This window comes from Budorcas taxicolor, chromosome 1 (assembly GCF_023091745.1).
Source record: "Budorcas taxicolor isolate Tak-1 chromosome 1, Takin1.1, whole genome shotgun sequence".
Lineage (NCBI taxonomy): Eukaryota > Metazoa > Chordata > Mammalia > Artiodactyla > Bovidae > Budorcas > Budorcas taxicolor.
Window position 1 is genome coordinate 133,813,668 of NC_068910.1, and position 22,503 is coordinate 133,836,170.

At 45.9% G+C, this 22,503-nt stretch overlaps 1 protein-coding gene across 1 annotated transcript in view; it reads right to left on the minus strand.

Moving 5' to 3' along the window:
• Window positions 1–22,503, minus strand: part of ITGB5 (integrin subunit beta 5) — a 111,894-nt gene that overhangs the window by 76,956 nt on the left and 12,435 nt on the right. Inside the window, exons 3-4 of the mRNA XM_052653972.1 lie at window positions 16,655–16,859; window positions 7,095–7,344 (exon numbers count right to left, since the gene is read on the minus strand). Of these exons, the coding sequence (XP_052509932.1) occupies window positions 7,095–7,344; window positions 16,655–16,859 (455 nt within the window). The remainder of the gene's footprint in view (window positions 1–7,094; window positions 7,345–16,654; window positions 16,860–22,503) is intronic.

A 22,503-nucleotide genomic window follows, 5' to 3' on the forward strand; every position in this document is an offset into this window, starting at 1 on the left:
GAGACCAGATACCATAGAATTCTTAGAGGAAAACATAGGCAGAACACTCTGACATAAAACTGCAGCAATATCTTTCTTGAGCGGTCTCCCAGATTAATGGAAATAAAAACAAAAATAAACAAATGGGACCTAATTAAACTCAAAAGCTTTCTCTTTTTTTTGCACAGCAAAGGAAACCATAAATAAAATGAAAAGTCAGCCCACAGATTGGGAGAAAATATTTGCAAATGATGTGACCGACAAGGGATTAGTCTCAAAATTTACAAACAGCTCATGTGGCTCAATATAAGACAACAAACAGTTCAATCAAAAAATGAGAAGACTTTGGGGCTTCCCTGGTGGCTTGGTGGTAAAGAATCTGCCTGCCAATGGCAGAAGACTTGAGTTCAATCCCTGGTCTGGGAAGATCCCACATGCCTCGGAAAAACTAAGCCTCTATGCCACAACTACTGAGCCCGTGCTTTAAAGCCTGGGAGCAAAAACTACCAAGCCCAACGGCCGCAACTGCTGAACCCGGCATTCCAAGACAAAAGAAGCCTGGACACTGCAACTAGAGAGTAGTCCTGGCTCACCGCAACTAGAGAAAAGCCGAAGTAGCGACGAAGACCCAGCATAGCCAATAAATTTAAAAAAAGAGAGAGAAGACCTAAACAGACATTTCTCCAAAGAAGACATACAGATGGCCAAGAGATAGCACATGAAAAGATGCTCAACATCACTCATTATTAGAGAAATGCAAATCAAAACTACAATGAGATATCACCTCCTCACACCAGTCAGAATGGCCATCATCAAAAAATCTACAAACAATAAACGCTGGAGAGGATGTGGAGAAAAGGGAACCCCCCCACACTATTGATGGGAATATAAATTGGTACGGCCACTACGGAGAATGGTATGGAGGTTCCTTAAGAAACTAAAAATAGAAATACTATGTGCTGTGCTGTGCTGAGTCCCTCAGTCATATCCCACTCTTTTCGACTCCATGAACTGTAGCCCACCAGGATCTTCTGTCTATGGGGATTCTCCAGGCAAGAATACTGGAGAGGGTTGCCATGCCCGATGACCCAGGATTCCCACTCCTATGCATAATCCAGAGAAAAACACGGTTTGAAAGGATGAAGGCACCCCAGTGTGCACTGCAGCACTGTTTGCAATAGTCAAGACATGGAAGCAACCCACAACGTCCATCAACAGATGTGCGGTGCATATATATAAAATGGAATATTACTCAGCCATTAAAAAGATGGAATAATGCCATTTGCAGCCACATGGATGGACCTGGAGATTATCACACTAAGTGAAGTAAGACAGAGAAAGATAAATTGCATATGCAGCAGCAGCAGCATGGCACATATGTGGAATCTAAAAAAAAATACATATGAAAGAACTTACTTACGAAACAGAAAGACTCACACAGACTTAAGAGTAGGAGCTTATGGTTCCAGGGAAGCGGGGAGGGGGGCAAAAGACAGACTGGGAGTTTGGGACTGACATGTACACATTGCTGTATTTAAAATAGATAACCAAGGACCTACTGTATAGCACAGGGAATGCTGCTCAATATCATGTAATAACCTAAATGGGAAAAGAATTTGGAAAAGAGCAGATACATGTACAGATATACCTGAAGCACTGTTCTATACACCTGAAACACAGCACTGTTACTCAACTATACTCCAGTATAAAACAAAGAATTTTTTTTTTTAATTGAAGAACAAAATGGTAAACTGGGAGAAATTTTCTATTATGCAGCTAATGGAAAGAAAGAGAAATTATGGAAGAAAAATTAAGAAACATGATGTTTAGAATGAAAGGCTCCAACACACACCTAGTAGTGTTAGAAAGAAAACGAAGAGAATCAGAGAAGGGAATCAGATGTCCGAAAAATTTCAAGAATAGAGCTGTATTCTCGAATTAAACAAGCAGAGCAAGCTCCGTACAACGCAAATAAAAGTACTAAATCCAACCTAGTCACACTGGAGCGCCTATCTGTACAGGACATGAAAAAACAGGGAAATATTAAAAGTTACCAGAGAGAAGGAAAACCATTAGATGGACAGCAGACTTCTCATCAGCCACAGAGCATGCCAGAAGACAATCAAATAGTACCTTCAAGGTGGTAAAGGAGTACCATCACCTCTTGGAAGAAATACAAAGGGTTAAGGAAAAAAATATATAAACGATGAAAGACAAAATGTGTTATCTCATTTGCAAAGATTTTTACATATGTACTTCCACTTTTTGTGCGTGGGAGTGAGAACGTTTAACAATTCTTTCACAACTTTCAAGTATACAATTATATATTTCAAATACAGTATTGTTGACTACCGCCACCACACTGTATATTAAAGTTCCAGAATGTATTCATCTTATAACTGGAAGTCTGCACCCTTTGACCAACTTCTCCCCCTTGCCCCCCACCCCCAACTCCCCAGCCTCTGGCAACCGCCACTCTATAGCCTGTTTCTGTGAGCTGCTTCTATACCTCTAACAAAAGAAAAAGGTTCAGAACCAGAAATACCAGGCTGGATTAATCTGTCAAATCCTGTATCAGTGAATATGATGTGACTCTTCCCAAGGACACTATTCCTATTACCCAGAATAGAATAGGAATACAGTATTCCTAATACCCAGAGCTCCTGATTAAATTCAGCAACTCTGATTAAAGAATTAAACAGTTCTTTAATCTGATGATTAAACTATTTTTTGGTTTTTCTTCTTATGGCAGCCCTAGTACTGCTTACTTCAGTTCTGGCATTTCTGGTTCATTCTAAGATGAGGAAAGAGAAGTCTAGGATTTTGATCCTTTGGCAGAAACATCTGGAACAGGAGGAGGGACACACCTTAGGAAAGCCCCATGAGAAACTGGTTCTCTTCTGAGATGTCCTGCACAGGTGGTCAGATCGTTCCTCCTAACTCCCATCTCCCCAGAACTTTCCAGGTGCTACTACTGCTGCTTCCACCATCACAGGGAGAAAACCCTAGCAGAACGTACCACTGAGGGAGAACACTGTGATTTTCTTTCCACGTGAGTGGAAGGAAAAGAACAGACAAGGATCCCAGACAGCATCTACAGAGCCAAGCATAGAACTCAAGATGAGACAGGGAGACAAGAGTACAGCCATTCTGGAACAGAGCTGAGCAAAAGGCCTTGAGCAAGTGGGCTTCACATGCCAGAAGAACAGCGCCTAAAAGCTTGGGCTTCTGAGACAGCTAAAGACCCATGGGTGTAAAAGATGAGCTCCATCTCTGTGCATGAGATCGTCTGTACACGACTTCCAAAAGACAAAAGTGGAACCATAAATCCACCACCTAGCAGAACTGCCAAACTCCCAGTTCCCCGAAAGATATAGATAAAACCTTGACACACATTCCTAAGTTGTTTTTGCAGGAAGCAGGAAGCAGGGCCCCCCTGCCCCCTCCGCCAAGCTAAAAACTGCTGACTGCAGGCACACAGACCACAGACGGGTTGTAAAACCAGAAGGGTGATGATGCTCAAAACTTCACCCTGATGCCAACCAATGTAAGAACTGAGCACAAGCTCATCAGGCAAACCACAGCCCCTCTCCCCTCACGCTGCCTTTAAAACCCCTTATCAGAAAGTCTTTGGGGAACTGACATTCTTTTCCACCTTCTCTCTTATGCACAAGCTACCCGTTCAATAAAAAGCTCTGCTTGTCTAAGAGTCTTATGGGAGCAATATTTGTTTCTATGGCATTGCTATCCAAGAATCTAGACAGGGCCCAGTAACAGAACCAGTGAATGAGACCAGCTGGGAGACAAGAGGGAGTGGCAGGGACTGTGGCAGCCAATGACATGTGAAACCAGCCTGCTTTACCAGACCTCCTAGTTTTTGGAGAAAACCTAGAAATCCTGGCCATTCTTTGTTAAATCTTTTATTTTTAACTGTTGGTAACTAATTCACAGTGTCATTAACACTTAGGAAAGCATACAAAGCCCATGTACAGGCTGGATCAAGGGCAGAAACAGCCTGCCTACATCCTCCTGCTCTGTTCTCCCCCAGAGGTGGTGGGAGATCTCCGAGGACACCCAGGCGACAGCAGAGTCCACTGCCTGGACACAGGAGATCTATCTCAGCCTGCTCACTGATTCAGGGAGCAACTCCCTCAAGTGCTGCCCAGCTTAGGCAGGAGGGATCTGCATAGCTCAGACCTGATGTTTCTTTCAAACCCCCATTCTTTCACCGAATTTCCTGTCTCCCAAGCAGCCTGTCAGTGTGCCTTGTACTCACTGTCAAAACTTCTACTGTCTGCAGTCGGTTCTGCCTTCTAGGGCTTGGAGAAGCAGCTCTGAATGAGAGTGTAATAACCTTGAATACTCAATGCTGAGGGCCCCGGGCCAGCCCTTCATCCTCTGCCAGCTTCCAATCTAGTATGACAGTTCACCGATGGTCCCCAGAAGAATCGAAGTACAGACACACCCTGCCTGTCCGGAGACAGGGCCCAACCAGAGGGCAGAGAAAAAAGCAACAGAAAGAATCACCATTCTGGATGAACTGAAAAAACTTTTGGTTAAGATGCTGTTGCTCCTGGCAAATAACAGAACTCCAACAAAAAGATGTGGCGCAGAGGACTTGGGGAGAGAACCAAAGTTAACAATAACACCACAGCCACCAGTGGCCAGGAGGAAGCTAAACCCCACCAATGAGGACACCTAGCACCTCTTAGTGGAGAAGGCAATGGCACCCCACTCCAGTACTCTTGCCTGGAAAATCCCATGGATGAAGGAGCCTGGTAGGCTGCAGTCCATGGGGTCACTAAGAGTCGGTCACAACTGAGTGACTTCTCTTTCACTTTTCACTTTCATGCATTGGAGAAGGAAATGGCAACCCACTCCAGTGTTCTTGCCCGGAGAATCCCAGGGACGGGGGAGCCTGGTGGGCTGCCGTCTATGGGGTCGCACAGTCGGACACGACTGAAGCGACTTAGCAGCAGCAGCAGCAGCAGCAGCAGCAGCACCTCTTCATGGTTAAGGCGCTCAGAATCTCATCTGTATCTAAAATTTGTTCTTGTTTTCTCCACCACGGTGTTACTGCAATTCCTGGAGAAGATCTACGTTAGCTGCTAGAAGAGTGTACAGAGGGATGAAGAAGGATTCAGAACATACAGCACCAGCGTAACTACCACCTTGCCCCCTCCCCAACCCAACCCAAACGAGACCTGAAAACTGTTGAGGCTGCCGAACGGGAGCCAAGAGGACAGACAGGCTCAGGGGCTTAAGAGCAGCCCCTTCCTTTCAGGGACAGCCAAGGAGACAAAGAATCAAAAATGACATCACAAGATGCCCGAATCCCTGAGTCACCCCCTGAAGAAGAGCTGCAACAGAAAGCAGCTCTCCTGAGATTCTGTATGAGCAAGAAATAAACTTTCATTGTGTTGAGCCACTGAGATCTGGGGATTGATTGCTTATTACTGCAACACAGATAACATGACGTTTAGACAAGTGCCCTGAAGGCTGGGTGGTTTGGGAATGGGTATTATTACTGAAACGCAAGTAAAGCAACTGTGTGGCGGTGTGATTTGGACAGGGTAAAAATAAGCATTAATGGAAACAGACTCTGGAAGTAGTTCACCTTGATTCATATTCCAAGTGTGGGTAGACAGTGCTCATAGTCCCTCAGTCACGTCCGACTCTGTGCAGCCCCATGGACTACAGCCCACCGGGCTCCTCTGTCCATGGGATTCTCCAGCAAAATACTGGAGTGGGTTGCCATTCACTTCTCCAGGGGATCTTCCTGACCCAGGGATTGAACCCGGGTCTCCCACCCTGCAGGAAGATTCTTTACTGGCTGAGCCACCAGGGAAGCCCCTTACTATTTGTATAATCTTGGGTAAGTTATTTATTCTTTTTAAGCCTCATTTTCCTTATCTTAAAACTACAGCTCACTTCTACTTTAGAAACCTCAAAAGATTGCTAGGAAATTTAAATGAGACAATCCACATAAGGTATGAAATGCAGTGGGTGCCTGACACTTAGTAAGAACTTAAGTCTTGCCTATTCCTCATCTAGTAACTGTTTTGGGGCCTCATATGCCAAAGCCTAACCAAAGCTGAATGTGGAGAAGAGATAAGAAAAAGTTGAAGGTTATCACTCACTGTTGTCACACCACATAGTCTTGCCATCTGAACAAACCCACCTCACAGAGGTTGTGTTAGGGGAGTTGGAGGAAGAGATCCTCCACCGCCAATATACAAATGTACCAGGGCAGAAACCTATTCATCAACTCATTTATCTCCTCTACTGTGCACAGCTAACCTAGCTCCCAGCCTCACTGTAGAACCCAGTACTACAGAACCAAATGTAGGAGCAGAGGCCACTCTCTTCTGGTCCATAGTATCCTCCTAGGAGGAATCCTCGAGGCATGATGACCTTACAAGCCACACATGAACCAATGGAGCCTGGGTCCCAAGTCACTGCTTACAGGACAGGTATCCACTGATCAGGAGACCCATTTGCCCTTAGGTGAGTTCAGAAAATAAACTTCTATCACGCCTGAGTCACTACATAATTTTTTAGATTTGTTCATTGCAGTAGTTAGAAACTGCCGTTCTCTAATAATGTGTCCCATCTTTTCTAATTCAAGTACTTATGTTAGAAAACAAAATCACACTTATAAAAGGCAGGGTTTTCATTTTGTTTTGTCAAGGTAAGTTATAGTTATCTATATAAACAACAGGAACAGACTTTGAATTCACTTATTCCAAACACCAAAGTTACTCTAAACAAGGGGAAAGTTTAAATTATTCTGCCTGCTGCTCACGATTATCGGGGTCCATCACTTCCTGAGAGCACTCTCTAAAATCTACTAATGCAGAAAACACTGCTGTGTCAAGCAGGCAGGAAAACAAATAAGCTATCATCACTGTAGCTTTACACAACCTTGTAACAACTTCTTTCTTCCCAAGCAGAGGGAGAACAGAGCCAGAACATCCTTCAGCAAATTTAACACCTAAGCCAGGTTCCCCCCCCCACCCAGATATGACCTCCCTAGGCCTTTCTTTAGGGTCAGTCTTCCTTCTGAACCATTTCTCCATCCTTAAATGCCCAACAGAAGGGCGGCTGTCACTCACCCAATGCATGGGTTGGTCTGGTACCTCGGCGCTGTGTAGGAGAAAGGAGAGATGTTCTTGTCTACAAAAGACCCAAACCCCAACCGGAAGTTGCTGGTGAGCTTCCTCATCTCCTCAGCTAGCTTAGTGCCCAGGCTCCGGATGTTTTCCAGGTCATCCTTCATGGACAGAGAGAGGTCCATCAGGTAGTACAAGTCCACGGGATAATCCTCCACCTGTCGAACCTGCAGCTGGAACGTAGTCTTGTCACCTGTGCCAACCGAGAGACCATGCATGTTAGACGTAGGTCATCCAGTTTGCTGGGGCGGAAGGGATGGGTTTTGCTTTCAAAGCCAGTCCACCTGAAACTTTTCTTTAGTGACCATGTGCCTCTTGGAAGACATTTTTTTCCCGGAAGCAGAGTGACTGATGGAATATGGGTGCTAAGGGTGCAGCTCTAGGTTCTCCTTTCACACACATGGGGTCTTTGTGACCCCATGGACCACAGCCTACCAGGTTCCTCCACCCATGGGATTTTCCAGGCAAGAGTCCTAGAATGAATTGCCATTTCCTTCTCCAGGGGAATCTTTCCCACCCAGGCATTGACCCCAGGTCTCCTGCATTGCGGGCAGACACTTTACCATCCAAGCTACTAGGGGAGCCACTCCTTTCACACACAGGGCTCAGCAATTTTTAAGGAAACGCTTTAAGAATGAGTCTCCTTAGCAGTGTTCTGTTTTCTCAGCAAAAACGACTTTAGGTAATTGGTGGATAGTGAACCAGACAATTCCATGGACACAAACTGGGTGAAAGTAGTCCACCCACCACATACCAACTTCAGAAAAAGGACTGACCAGGATGGGAGTATGGCCAGGAGACTATAAAGCTGTGTGTGAAACAGAAAACAGGGAAGAAATTAACAAAAGAAGGATATAAGAACTGAGGTGGCGAGGGAGAGGAGCAGGCAAGAGAAAGGGGGAAAGCAAAGATGGTTACCTAAAATACCCCACAAGGGCAAAAATGTTTACGCTTATATTGTGTCACCTATTTCTACCTCTCTAGCCATTTATCAAACAATAGTATTTAGTTCTGGGGCATATTTGACATTGCAGACACAAATCATTATCAAATTATCTGTATAAATATGAGAATATTACAAATTTTAGCACCATCAAAAAGAAAAGGAAAAAAAAAAAGAAACATTATTAGATTTATCTACAGCTACAAGAGAGAAAACGGTTTTTGGTTCTATAATAAGACAGTCAACAGACAAAGGAAAAAGAACTTGATTCAGAGGAAAAGAACAAAGAGAAAAAGGCAGTGTCTGGGAGGCGTGGCCTCTGAAAGCTTGCCCCACAGGCTGTGCAGAAAGGCCCAAGTCAGCGCAGTAACTGGGGGATGCATTCCAGGACAATGATTCTTCATCATTTCATAACCTCTAAAAACACACTGTTCAGACATAATTTCAATAAGTAAATCCTACCAGGTGATTCTATCTGCCATCACAATTATTAGCCTCCCAGAGACACCAAGAGGTGCCTTTGAACTCTTTGCGTGTAACTGTCCACACACATTTGAAATGTGGATGTACTCTCTTGTGTTCAGAGGTGCAATGTCGAAGGTGACTGCTCCCACATGAGGGTCCACGCCTCATCTGCCCACAGAGACATTTCAGAGGAACCAATCTTTCACCTCTAGCTGACAACCAGTGGGTTGAAGCCTTCTTGAACTTGCAGGATAGGAGACCCAGTGGTCTGTTCTCCCTCCCCTCCTCCCATCCCAGACGAGGCATACGTCATTAATTAGACCGTGAAGAATCTAAGGACCTAAAGATTTTAGTCCAAATTCCAGCTTTGCCCCTCAACTAGGGATGCCACCCAAATCTCCATTTCCTTAACTGTAAAAAGGCAATAACAGCACCCAGCATTAAGTCTATGAAGCACTCGTGTGGAAAAAAGAGTCTTGTAAGCAGTGAAGGCCCGCCCAAATGCAGAGTGATTACTATAATTACCACTGTAGCCTGAGTGGCGGAGCCCAGCCTGCTTCCCCTGACATGTCCTTGCATGTACTGCTCAAGCCACCTGGAGATTGATGTAGTTTGGGCTGCCTGGTGGTATGAGTCTATTTTTAAAAACCATTGGAGTCTGACTCAGAAGAATGTTCGCGATTTCTTCCAGAATGAATTCCGGACTGCTACAGTATCTGTCTCTGGTTCCCATGAGGCAGAGGGAGCAGCTCTCAGCATAGGGCCCCTCCCATCCCTGGATGCCCCACCACAGTCGGGGAGGGGTGGCGGCCTGCGAACATGTCCCCTCCATCCAAGCCTATGACCTCTTTGCAGGGTCGTCTGTGTTTTTCTGACCTGTGCCCTTCCCCCAAGTTCCCAGCTACACCTTCTTTAATCAAGAATCTGCTTCCACCTTTGGGGGGATTATGACCAGTTAACAGATGAGCACTTTAGGACCAGGAAACAGGGAACCAGCTTGGATTCATGGAGGCTGGGAGGCATCCCCGGGAGGGAAGTAGACACCAGCCTTGGAGAGCAAGAGCCAGGTTGGAATCCAGACCTTGTCACCAAGGATTCCAGACCTCAGGCTCCTTTAAACTTGCTGCCCAGTTTCTAGATCAGTAAAATGGGGAAGATGTTCATTACTGTGGGTGTGGAGGAGTCTCTCTCTCTCTATATATATATATATATATAAACACTGTACAAATGCTTCTATGCAAGTAAAACTTCAACCCCAGGTCCCCTGAAAGTCAATTATTAAAGCAATTTCCTGTGGGGCTAAAAAGAGAGACAGAACATTCTGCCAAAAACTTGAGTGTGAATGGCTAACAGCCTTCAGTATTATACTTAACTCCAAATTTTCCAGACATGAAGGCAAACAGAGAAATGAGATGTGATACATAGGTCTCTCTGTATGCAAGAGGTTCTCTATTTTGAAGTAAGAAATCTATTGCCAGTAAATTCTAAGAGAAGCTGATCACTAAAACACACACACATCCCCAAAGGGAGGCTGCAAATGCTAAAAAAAAAAAAAAAAAAGAAGAAAAAAAAAATTTTCTCTCCAAGTTTTCCAAAAATGGAGGAATGTATGAAAAAGGGTTAAATCATTAATGTTCAAAATAAGGGTTTACGGCTACCTTATCTGTGCTGGATTTTAAATGCTACAAACTCCTCAGTAGTCCTTGACAATACTGGAATTTCTGTCAAGGTAATCGAGGAAGAACCTTTGTCACAAATTAAAAGGGATGTTGTCTATAAACTTAAATTACACATATTGGCCCATCTCAGGGAACCCTGCCTCCCAGGTACCATTGCTTATCTGCTTGAAAGAAACATCCCAACCAGCCTTGCCTGTGAACGGCTGTAGGAAGGAAGAAATTAAAACACCTCCTTTGAAGCCTGCTGGGAACCATGCTTTTGCCTCCTCTCCTTTTAGTATAAAAGTGAAAACAAAAGTTGCTCAGTAGTGTCCAGTTCTTTGCGACGCCATGGACTATACAGCCCATGGAATTATCTAGGCCAGAATGCTGGAGCGGATAGCCTTTCCCTTCTCCAGGGGCTCTTCCCAACCCAGGCATCAAACCCAGGCCTCCCACATTGCATGCGGACTCTTCTCCAGCTGAGCCATGAGGGACGAAGCCTGAATTCTAACTCAGGGAAGATGCTTCCTGGGCTACTAGTCCACCATCTCCTTGGTCTGCTGGCTTTTTGAATAAAGTCATTATTCCTTGTCCCAACAACTTGTCTCTTGATTTACTGGCCTGTTACACAGCAAGCAATATAAGCTTGGACTCAATTAACAGCAGATTTTGGAGGGACTGACACTTCTGGAGCAGTTCTCAGCGTGGGTGCTAAGTGCCCCAACTCCCTGATGAGGGAGCCCCCAAGGTTAGCTGACTGAAGGTGAAGCCGCTGCTGCAGGCCAGGGGCACCCTCTGCTAGGAGAGGGTCTGGGGCACCTTCTCCATCTTTGAGTACACTTCTGGAACCAAGTACACTTGAAAGTGAAAGTAAAGTCACTCAGTCATGTCCAGCTCTTTGCGACCCCATGAAATGGAGCCTAATAGGCACCTCTGTTCCTGGGATTTTTCAGGCAAGAGTACTGGAGTGGGTAGCCATTTCCTTCTCCAGGGGATCTTCCCAACCCAGTGATCGAACTCAGAACCCAGAAAATGAACATAGAGAATTCTAGCAACAACTTTTGGTTTTCCTAAGATTGATTTGTACTCAAATATTTTAGACAAAGTAGCATCTAACAGATAAACACTCTCACTATCCTCACTGCAAGTAGTTTTTGATTCCTTGGGATTATACGTCTGTGCTAGAAATTAAAAGAAACATTAAAATCAGCTACATTATAAATGGACTACAGCTGAACAGGGAATTAGGGCCCCAGCACATAACTTCTAAGACTATCACCCAGCTCTCTGCTCACTGAAGCAGAAGGCAATTAAGACTCAGAATTAAATCCAGACCCATAACGAAGAATTGCCTTCCTGGCCCAGAACAAGGCTGAGTGCGGCACCAAACACTACTCCCTCTCCTCAGAATTCTGACTCCTGACAGATGGAACCATCAGAAGACGTTATTGACCTTTACAGTACCTGACGCCAAGCAATTAGGGTTCAGCATTTTTAGTTTCCTTGAAAATAATCTTAGTTTGGGCTGCTATAACCAGTACCATGGACCAAGTGGCTTATAAACAACATAAATTTATTTTTCACGGTTAACAACAGTGTAAGACCAAGACTAGGCCAGTGTGGCTGGGTTCTGATGAGAGCCCTCTTCTGGGTTTCAGACTACAGACCTCCTACTGAAGCAAGCAGAAGAACCCTCTGGGGTTTGGGGGTTTGTTTTTATACTACTAATCTCATTCATGAGGGTTCTACCCCATGACCCAATCGTCTCTTAAAGGCCCCACTTCACTTCTTAATACTATCACATTAGAGGGTTAGGATTTCAACATATGAATGTTGGAGAGATACAAACATTCAGCCCACAGCAAAGCACTATCCACCCATCATCAAGTGTTTTTAAGTGTGTGCACTGTCAGTCTGGGGAGCAGAAGCAATACCCAAGTCAGGCACGTGCCATCTCCCATCACAACGTGAGAGAGGGGAGAAAGGCAGTATACACAGGGATGGAAAGAAGCCCATCTCAAAAGCAACCCGTCCTGTACAGTTAACAGTACAATCCCAGGTCAGTTTCCTGGCTCTGATAACGCACTCCAGTTATGTAACAAGTTATCCTTGGGGAAAGCTGAGACGGTACACAGGGACTCTCCATTATTTTTGCAACTTCTTGTGACTCTAAAATTACTTCAAAATAAAACGTTTAAAAAAAAAATGCTTTAAAGCTGCCAATCAGAGGTCATTTTTTAAGAGGCTAATGGATTGAGTCAAATCAAGACTTAAGCAAACCCTTTCTAATCACTCCACCCCTAGCTTTTCACCATTTCAGTATGCTTTATTCTAAAGTTTACGTTCTTTCTTAGGGATTTTATGTTCTTCATTAAGGTTTTTTTAAGATTGTTATCCTGACATACAGTTTCCAGGATTGGAAACAGAATGGAAAACATGATCTTGTGTTTATACAAAATCTTGCTTAAAGTTTGGCAGTCCGTCAAAAAGTTAAACACAGGATTACCATATGACCCAGCAATTCCACTCCTAGCTATACACTCAAGATTACTGAAAACATATGTCCACACAAAAATGTGTACATAAATGTTCACAGCAGCATTAGTCATAATTGTCCCAAAGTGAAAGCAGCCCCAAATATTCATCAACTAAAATGTGGTATATCTATACATATACAGTGGAACATTATTTGGCCATAAAAAGGAATGAAGTCCTGATACATGCTACAGCATCAATGAATCTTGAAAACATTTTGCTTAAGTGAAAGAAGCCAGACATAAAAGATTACATATTACGTGATTTAAATGAAATGAAAAGTAAGCAAAATCCCAGAGATCAAAACCAGATTAGTGGTTGTCAGGGGCTGAATGCATGTGGTGGGGAGGGAGAGAATAAGGAGTATTAAGGGCTACAGGATTTTCTTTTTGTAGTGATGAAAATGTCCTGGAATCATATAGTGGTGATACTGTACCACTTTGCAAATACACTACAAACCACTAAATCGCATACTTTAAAATGATAAGTTATACAGTATGTGAGTTATATCTCAATTAAAAAACAAAATAAAATTCTAAAAATTCTGCTTAAATAAGGGGAAAATTGTTCTTTTTCTTCCAGGCTTATTCTGGAATAATAACCTTGCCTGGGTGAAGTGCCTCACATATAGTGCTGAAGCTTGTCCTTAACTAGTCTGGCATAAAGCTAATAAAGTGCTACACATTTCACTCAACAAACACTTATCATGAGGTATGGGGGAGCTGGGCAAAGGAGACACAAAAGCATTTCTGAAAATACACAATGAAGAAACCAATCGCTGCATACCTGAATGCCTTCCCCAGAGTCAGAGGGGCATTACCTTGAAATAAGTATGCACTTGGTAAACTGAAAATGTTGCTAATTACAACATACTATTCCTCTCTTCCCCCAAACAAATAAACATCTGGGGTTTGCCTGTATTTCTCTTTATTAATACTAAAATTTTCAAAATTTTAAGAGGCATCATTGGCATCACATGTTTCTATATTTGGGAAAGAAATGTGTTCATGAGGTTCTAGACCTCTAGGAATTCAGATTTTCATCAGGTCTCCTCCTCACTTTTCACCAATTTTCTTCTCCAATTCTCTATCTTCATCTCTATTGGCTGCAATGGGCTCTCCATTATTGCACCTTCTGTAGGACCAGAGCTGCACACAGTCCTCACATCATGATATTGTATAAACACAGACTCATGTATTTTTATTTTCAGTATTGGAAACTGAATCACAATGCTTAGTGAGAGCTGTTAAGTATACCAAATAAGACTGCTTTCTTTCTTTAACTGAGTGTATGTTGAGCTTCGTGCATAAACAAGCATTGTGCATAAACTGAACGTTATGAGAACGTTACACAAGGAGGATCCCCTTATTCAAATCATTTCTTAGGAGGCTATTTCATTTTTTGTTTGTTTGTTTGTTTGTTTTTAGGAGGCTGTTTCAAAAGCTAATTGATAAGTCAAACCACACAACAGTCTCTCTGCCTTAGAGCCACACCGTAATTCTCATTTTAAAAACTGGAATTGAAACGGCGACATCTTTGGCTTTGTGTGACCTCCGGCTTCTCCCTAAACTAAATCTACCCTCAAGAATAAGGATTCACCCCCATGAAGAATATTTCTTGGGGAGAGCAGCACAGGCTCAGAGTAATTCTAGATGAGGAGTTCCCAAAATAAAAACGTCCCTCAATGATGACCCTCAAACTCTTTCAGAGGTGTTAATTTTGGTCTTTGTTTTCAAAAACTGACTGAAAACGGTACACAGTAATATATACATCATAAACACATGGACAATACGAATACAGGAATAAAGACAGAAAACCTAGCAAAAATGAAAACATAAAGTGGATGATTTTTCAAGGCTTTTCTTGAAGTGCCCGTTACACAGTTTTTAAGATAAAAAGGAAAATACACCACTTATGTTAGTCAATAACCATTTTTATCATACGCTGTGCTCTGATAACTTACTAATCTACCAGGATGCCTACGTCCCCTTCTAGGTCAGAGCCCCTGACCTTGAGTCTGAATCAAAGACTAACGTGAGGAGAGGCGTTCATCTTTCCCCAGAGGACACCACCGAACATCTGCCCGCTCGGCTCCCTCTTTTCTACCCAGCCGCACAGTTCTGTAAGGGCCGCCTTCTCTCTCTCACCTCGGAACCTTACTAAACGCAGGGCCAAGAGTCCCTTCCAGTCAGATGACTTGTAAGAACGGTATGCGGAGCTAACCCCAGCACTAAGCCCTGGGCTGTGCGGCAGCTCGCACTGCTCTATATCCAGCAGGGCCCCTGACACCTTCTTTTGCTTCTTATTTCCAAGACAAGTCAGTAGGTGAAATGAGACAGTTCTCAGAGGCACGGTGACTCAGAGTCCTTTCTTACGACAACTAGCAGAAGCATGACTGAATGCTTACGATGTGCAGGGCCATGCTCGACTGTCTCTGAGATATGAGAATCTCTATCCAAATAGAGGTGTGGCTGTCTCCGAAATCTGCATCTCTGGCCATGACTCTTTGAAAACAGTAGTTTAAAGTTCTTAAAGTGTATTTAAACAAGTCTCATTTAAGCCTCTGAATAGGGCTGTGAGGAATGAAGGTGACAAAGACCCTTAGATGCTAAGGAGTGGGGCCGCTTGCCCAGGGCCCCGAGCTAGAAACAGAGCCAGAACCAGAAGCCCAGACAGCCAACCAGATCCCTCATCTTCCCACAGCCCCAGCCACCCCGAAGTCTCAACGAACCATCTGGAAATGGTTATTGTGAGTGGCTTCCTAGACAATGAGAAAGGAGAAGAGGCTAAAAGTCAACAGGATTTGGGGGGAAAAGGCTGCCTTCTCTCAACAAGTGATACTTTCTAATTTGGCCATGTTCACATCCTCCCTTGACATCACAAGGGACCTCATGTGTAGAATATGAGGCGTCAAAAGTGGTGAGCAAGAAACCATGAGCTGTGCAACCACATAGACCCAATACTGAACTAGGTTCGCTGCTCTGCCTGCGAGCCCTTGAGCACACAGCTCCTCAGCTGTAAAATTATGTCTGTTACCTTTGGGTAGGTCAAGTAATTAGCACATAGTATGTGTGCAAAAACTGTTAGTCCCCTTATACCACAATGAACTCCAAGGCAGAGGTTCCAAGGTCATAAAGAAAAAAATGTCTCTACTCTGCAAGTCTGTCACTTCAGAATGCCACCGATTCAAATTTGCTGACAGGAAAAAATACTTTCTCCTGGAGGTAGCCTGTTCCCTTAGAAACTTGCATGGACTAAGGAGTAAATGTACCAGCATCCTCCCATCGAAAATAAGAACATTATTCACAACAATCAAAACGTGGAGACAACCCAAGAGCCCATGGGTGGATAAACAGCTGTGTCTACACAGCCAATGGAGGACTATTCAGCTTGAAAAGGAAGGAAACTGACACATGCTAGCTCATGGGCGAACCTGGAGGATGTTACAGTAAGTGAAATGCTCCAGTCACAAACAGACAAATGTATCTGAGTCCACTTGTATGAGGTATGTGGAGCAGTCAAATTCACACACACAGTAGAATGGTGGCTGCCAGGGACTGGGGGCAGGGGGGAGGCAGAGAGGGAGTGAGGGGTTAGCGTTTAACGGGTTCAGAGTTTCAGTCTGGGATAAGAAAAAAGTTCTGGAAATGGACAGTGGTGATGGTTAGACAACACTGGGAGTACAATTAACGGCGCTGACCTACACACTTAGAAATGGTTAAAATGGCAAATTGTATGTTCTGTATATTTCACCACAACTTTTAAAATAGCAAAGATACTCTTATTATCCCAAAGGCCTTGGCCCTCCCTTCCCGGGGTCTGGGCCATGCCTCCCATCGCCCTCCCCTGCCAGGCTTCTCTTCCCACCGTCCTGAACTGGCCCACCCCAGGGCACTCACCGGGCCTCAGGGTCACCGTGACCTCCTGCGGTGTCAACTGGATGACATCGGACCCCGCTGGGCTGGAGCCCTTGCTGCTGAGCGGCAGGCTCCGCAGAACCTGGGTGCTGCTGGCCGGGCTCTCGAACTCGCCGCCACAGCCATTCCTGATCAGGTTCGCCTTCAAGTCGCACCGGGAAGTGACCGACCGCAGGCTGCCGAAGTCCTGGAGGCACGGAAACAGGGGAAGAGGGCAGAGGGCAGTCAGGATGGCTCCAGAGCATCTCAGGCTGTGGATTCATCATCACCCCTCAACCTTGGACCCTCTACATTCCATTTCCTAAAAGTGGACAAGATGGTCACCCCCACCCCAAATGCCTCATGGAGTATTATGAGAATTAAATAAAGAACTGAGGTGCTGGATACGGAAGCATTGTGTAAGTTGTAAACACACACAGTAAAATGTTTGGCCGCACTGTTATTTTAATGGTCAAAATGCTTCTTTAAAAAAATGTGCCTGTCTACCTGATAAACAGAAGAAAACAACTGATATGGTCAAAAGTTGCATAACTAAAAATTTTGAAAGATACAAGTGGCCGAGTAGCCGTCACTCAGACAATATCCCAAGGCCAGTAGGTGCCCAGTAGGGCCTCTGCAAGAGTCAAGACCAGGAAGTCAAGGAGACTTTGAAGTATTTTTAAGTAAGTAAAACCAGATGTGTTGTTCTGAGCTTCTGTGATTTTGTTTATAACTGAATTTTTTTTAAATTTTGTCTATTGAACTCTTGACATAACAGGAGATCTTGCCTGTCAACAACCTCAGGGATGCCACAATAAATATACATATAAATGGCTCCAAAAACACTTGTGGAACAAGCTTAGAAAAATGATTATTCTAGAAATTGCAAGAGTCCAAAGCTGGGTTCTGTACAGTCAAGCTGGGCTCTGATACAGCAATTCTGATGAAGCAGTTTAAACAAACAAACAAACAAACAAATCACAGCAATAGGGGAAAGGAGAGGTACCTTCCTAAGGGCCTTACAGGCATGGATCCGTTGTCCTAAGCTGTGTGAAGCAGAGGTTGAATTACTGAATAGCTGTCAAGAGCTGAAAGGGCTCAGGGGCTGCTCAGAGCTTACTTTGCTAAGGAATTTCTGAACTTCTTGCCAGCACACTGGTCCTTGCTGCCAGCTCCTCGAATCCTGAGAAACTGGTTGTCCTCCACCCAGTTCTGGTTGTCAAAGTGCACATGTCTTGAGCAGACCAGTGCACATTCCTACCACCAAGCTGGCGAGGAAAGCATCTTCGGTCTCCCCAGAGCGATGGGTACCCCAACACCCCTCCCCTTGGCCTGGTGCAGCCTGCGTTTTGGAATAGACAATGTCACAGAGTCAAACTGCTTCACACTAAGTGGGAGGCCGCTGCATGATTCCTCATCCACAGCCTCAGCCATTTACATCAGCAAGATCATCCTGTGACGCACGGACACCTGTACCAGCAATGAACTTCATCCAAGCTGCCCAGTCAGTCTGCTCAAAGGTTGCTTTTGCTAGACACTACCAGTCCCCAAGGGAGGACAGGTACAGAGCCACCTGCTGCTCCCCTGATGGGCTCATCAGGAGACTTTCAAGTCCAGGACACACCTCCCAGACCTGAAGAGCTGACAGGCAGCCACAGAGAGCCCATTATAGCCTTGTTTGTGTAGCTGGCTTTCCTGATTCTATTCGGGGCTTCTTTATTTTCCAGGTTGTTAGGAGCAAAGCCCTCTTCATTCCCCTCATTGTTAACAGCTTTATTTTTCCTTAATAACATTGTTCAAGGTTGTGGCAAACCTTCACTCCAACGCACAAGGCTTCCTTGAAGTTTGCTGCACCAGCAGGAAAGACCACGAACTCCTGCCACCGAGCTGGCCAGCATGAGAACCATCACTGGCCACATAAAAACTGCCATGTGCAGGATGACTTTACAAGTGCCAAACACATCAGCAACGGGACAGTACAGGGGTGCCCCCTGCTCAGCAGCTCCAGCTTCACGGGCAGCACTGGACCGCCTACCACGACACTCATACCAAACCCAGACTTAGCCTCAGGGCCATCAACTATCATTTCTGTCAACCTTCTCCTGTTTCAGAGTTTGGTTTTCTTGCTACTTGGGGCAGTCCCAGTGGCTTCTCTCACGCGCTTGACATCCTTTGAAGATACCTTTATCTATATAATCAAGTCCTGTCATTATCCCAGACCTTTAGAGCCTCAGTGACACCTGCTGAGGCACCTCTGGGCGTGCAGGTCTGTAGAACCCTTTGAGGATAAGGCGGCTTTCTCGAAGTCTATCAGGGATGCCCACAATCGCTGAAGTTCTCTCCGGCATGGAGTCTGAAGACAGCCACGCCTGATCTCTAGCACAGGCTCTTGCTGCCCAAGAAAGGGACAGATAGCACTGCAGACCCCACAGGGAGTGACAAACCCACCACAAGCTTCCGCCCTCTTCCCCTGAGATCCTCACTAGATATTTTAATTTTGAATAAGGGCAGATGCACATTAAAAGAGAAGAGACCAAAATCACAAAGACCAGGGCATATATTATAAGAGCTATGTCCTTTCCAGGTGGCACAAATGTTATAAAGACAATGTCTCAATACCTCCACTCCTAAGCTTCAAATTCAATGAATGAAGACGCCCCAAATTATAAACTCTTGAAGGAAAGGCAGACTCATGGTTAAAAAATCCTCCTCACATGAGTGACATCCTGAAGTCTGATGTGCCAAGAGCTTCTGCCAGGTGTCAGAACAAAGCAATTTCCAGGGAGAAGGGACCTCAGATGCATCACCTGGTCCAGTCCCTCACTTCTACAAATGATGAGTCAGAGGTCCACACACCTAAGTTCATGCCTATGTTCACCTGAGGAGTTTAAGTTTCTCCAGCCTCAGCTCTGTGAACACAAGCTCAGTGTTCCTTGCATCATCTGCCTCCCTTCTCGGTCAAGGTCACTGCTGAATTCCAGAGCAGGAAACTAACTCTGTGACCCCAGACTTCATCCCCCTAAATTGGGCATTTCCTTTGCTGTTCCAGGTGCCGAACTCTTCTGCCACCTATCAAACTTGGAGGATAACTATCCGCTTGATGCAGAAAAACAGGCATGAGACTTCATCTCAACATGGAAAAGTGGAAACTAGTTTCAGAATGGTTTCTCATGCTCAGCTGCTTGCGTTCATGTCCGACTCTTTGTGACCCCATGGACTGTACAGCCCGCCAGGCCCTTCTGTCCATGGGATTCTCCAGGCAAGAATACTGGAGTGGGGGGCCATGCCTTCCTCCAGGGGATCTTCCCGACCTAGGGATCGAACCAGCGTCTCTTAAGTCTCCTGCACTGGCAGGCGGGTTCTTTACCACTAGCTCCACAGCTCCGTGGTGGAAGAAGTTTCAGTTCACGAAGGAAGCATCTGTCCACACAGTCTCCAGAGATACTGTCACCAACCCTCCAAAGGGCTCAGGGAAGGTAACTGTATGACAGGCAACCCACTAAGAGAAGCAACAGAAGGCACACTGGAACTCGAAGATCTTTCACGGCTTCTAGTCACTAAACGGTAATAACATCAGAAAGAAAAACATAAGAAGCAGGCGTACCAAACCTAGATGGCTTTTACTTTGTTCTAACACTGGTGCTCAGAATTGTTACAACCTGGCCCTCTGCACTGCCTCTGTCACCTGTCACACGGAGGATATAATGAGGTCTACTGTTCACCGAAATAGTACTTAACTCTCATACATTTTGTTAATCAAAACCCCCCCCTGCAGCCAAGAGCAGCGCTCAGCAGGCTCTCGGCGGTCAGGCACAGCGGCCAGGGCACTCAGCTTGTCCGCCTGCAGCACGCCGGTCATCACATCCTCTGCGCACCTCACTGCCTGCTGCAGAAAGCCAAAACTCAAAAAAGATGTGGGTGGTATTTAGGGGGAAAGATGGGTTTTTGTTTCTGAAACAGCAGGGTGAAGAGCTGAGAAACTGCAGACCTGGGGAAAGAGGAACCCAAGCAGGAACAGGGCGGGGTGGGAGGGTGCGGACCGTGGGGGCAGATGCCTTGATCCTGGTGAGAGGGGGAAGCAAATACAAAGTGGTGAACAGGGAGAGGGCCTGACGGAGACTTGGGCAGGGGCAGGAAGCTGGGGCCCTCTGTGGCTGCGGCCCTGGCTCCGTTGCAGCCCTGGTGGATCTGGGGGGAGGGGAGGCGAGGCTGAAGGTAAGTGGCGACAGACTAAAATCTGTGCACCGTCAGCACACCACCACGTGGCCTGGCTGCTGGGAGATGGGCAAGTCCCTGCCAGGTCTGCTGGGCTCACTTAACGCACTGGATGGCTGTTCATGGAGCATGTACACTGGGCTGAGATGCTTCCCTTTCACGACCACAAAGAGATGTTCTCCCACAGATCTGTGTTTTATTGTGAGCTGGAGCGGACACTCATGTTTTTCACTCCTTCCCAGCTTAAAGGAGAATATAGGTCATGTCCCCTCCGCTCTACTTTCCCCAGCACGGTAATCTCCCAGAAGATCCAGTCAGCTGGTCTTGTTTCCCAGCCTCTAATCTGTCTCCTTCCTCACATTCCCACCTCCAGTCCTACTGACCCCTTCATTCCTTCTATCCATGTCCACCTCCAAGGCAGACTGGTTGCCGCAGCCCAGGTGCCCCAGCCTTCTCCAACGTCTGCCCCCACAGCCACCATCAATGTGCCCCAGGCCTCCCTGCTCTTGTCCCGGCGGGATTCCTTCCAGCTTCCACAGGGCGGCCTTGGCAGCCTGGGCTCTTCTCCCTCTGGTTTCCTGGCAGTCTGAACTACTCCCAGCCACATCTCCTGAGGGTGTCTCACCTTCACACCCCAACAGTCTCTCCTCTCCCCACAGCCCTCGGCACCATCGCCTAGCCTGCCTGTCTCCTCTCCAGCTCCTGTAACCCTGCTTTCTGTCCTGGGGGAGCACCGCTGCTTCAGCCCCGCCCACTTCTCCCCAAATACCATCCTCTGTCCAGTATGCTGGCCTCCCTGCTTCCGGCACAGGCTGCTGATCCACAAAGCCCCTTCCCCCTTTTTCCCCGGGCACACAACTACATGAAGTCTCCCAGCTCCCTATGCACTTAGGCTGAGTGCTGTGACTGGTTTTAGATGAGAAAATGTGAATGGAAATCACATGGGCTGCCCTGAGGCCTTGCCATAAAAGCACCCGCGCACATTCTTACCCGCACATGCCCCTTCACATCTAGCGGGGTTGTGAAACTCACACTCTTAGAGCAGAGGCAAATGCCTACTTCAGAAACGTGAAGGACAAAACAGAAAAATAGGTAATAAGCCGCCGGAGTCTGTTGTGTGTCTTATGCTGTGCAGCACAATCAGCACTGGGAGTGTTCAAGCTGGCAGAGAACAGCCCCGGGCTCTGACGAAGGGCAAGGGACAGAGGCTGAGTCGTGTGATAAGGACCGGCAGTCTCCCTGCCCCATGCCACATCCTCAACTAGGACAGGGGAGAGTCTGGAGACTCTGACCTTAGAGCCAGAGGGTAAGATCTGTAGCTACCTGAGAAAATGAAGCCACAGTTGAAAGATGAAGACAGGAGAGCCAGGTTAACAGGGCCAGCGAAGCAGCAGAACCAGGCAGACAGAGTGGCATGAAATGGGGGCAGGGGAAGGGTGGTAAGGGCACTGGCTGACTCAAACGCCACACCTGGGGGAGAACAGCGTAATGGGAGGGGGACCTGGGAGACAGAATTAGGTTACAAGTTTGCTATATGCAGAGTAAGGCGTCCCCACCCCCCACCCCAGGTAAACAAGAAAGCCATTGTAGGATCTGAAGCAGAACAGCTCAGTGGAATGTGTTTGGGGGTTAATCTG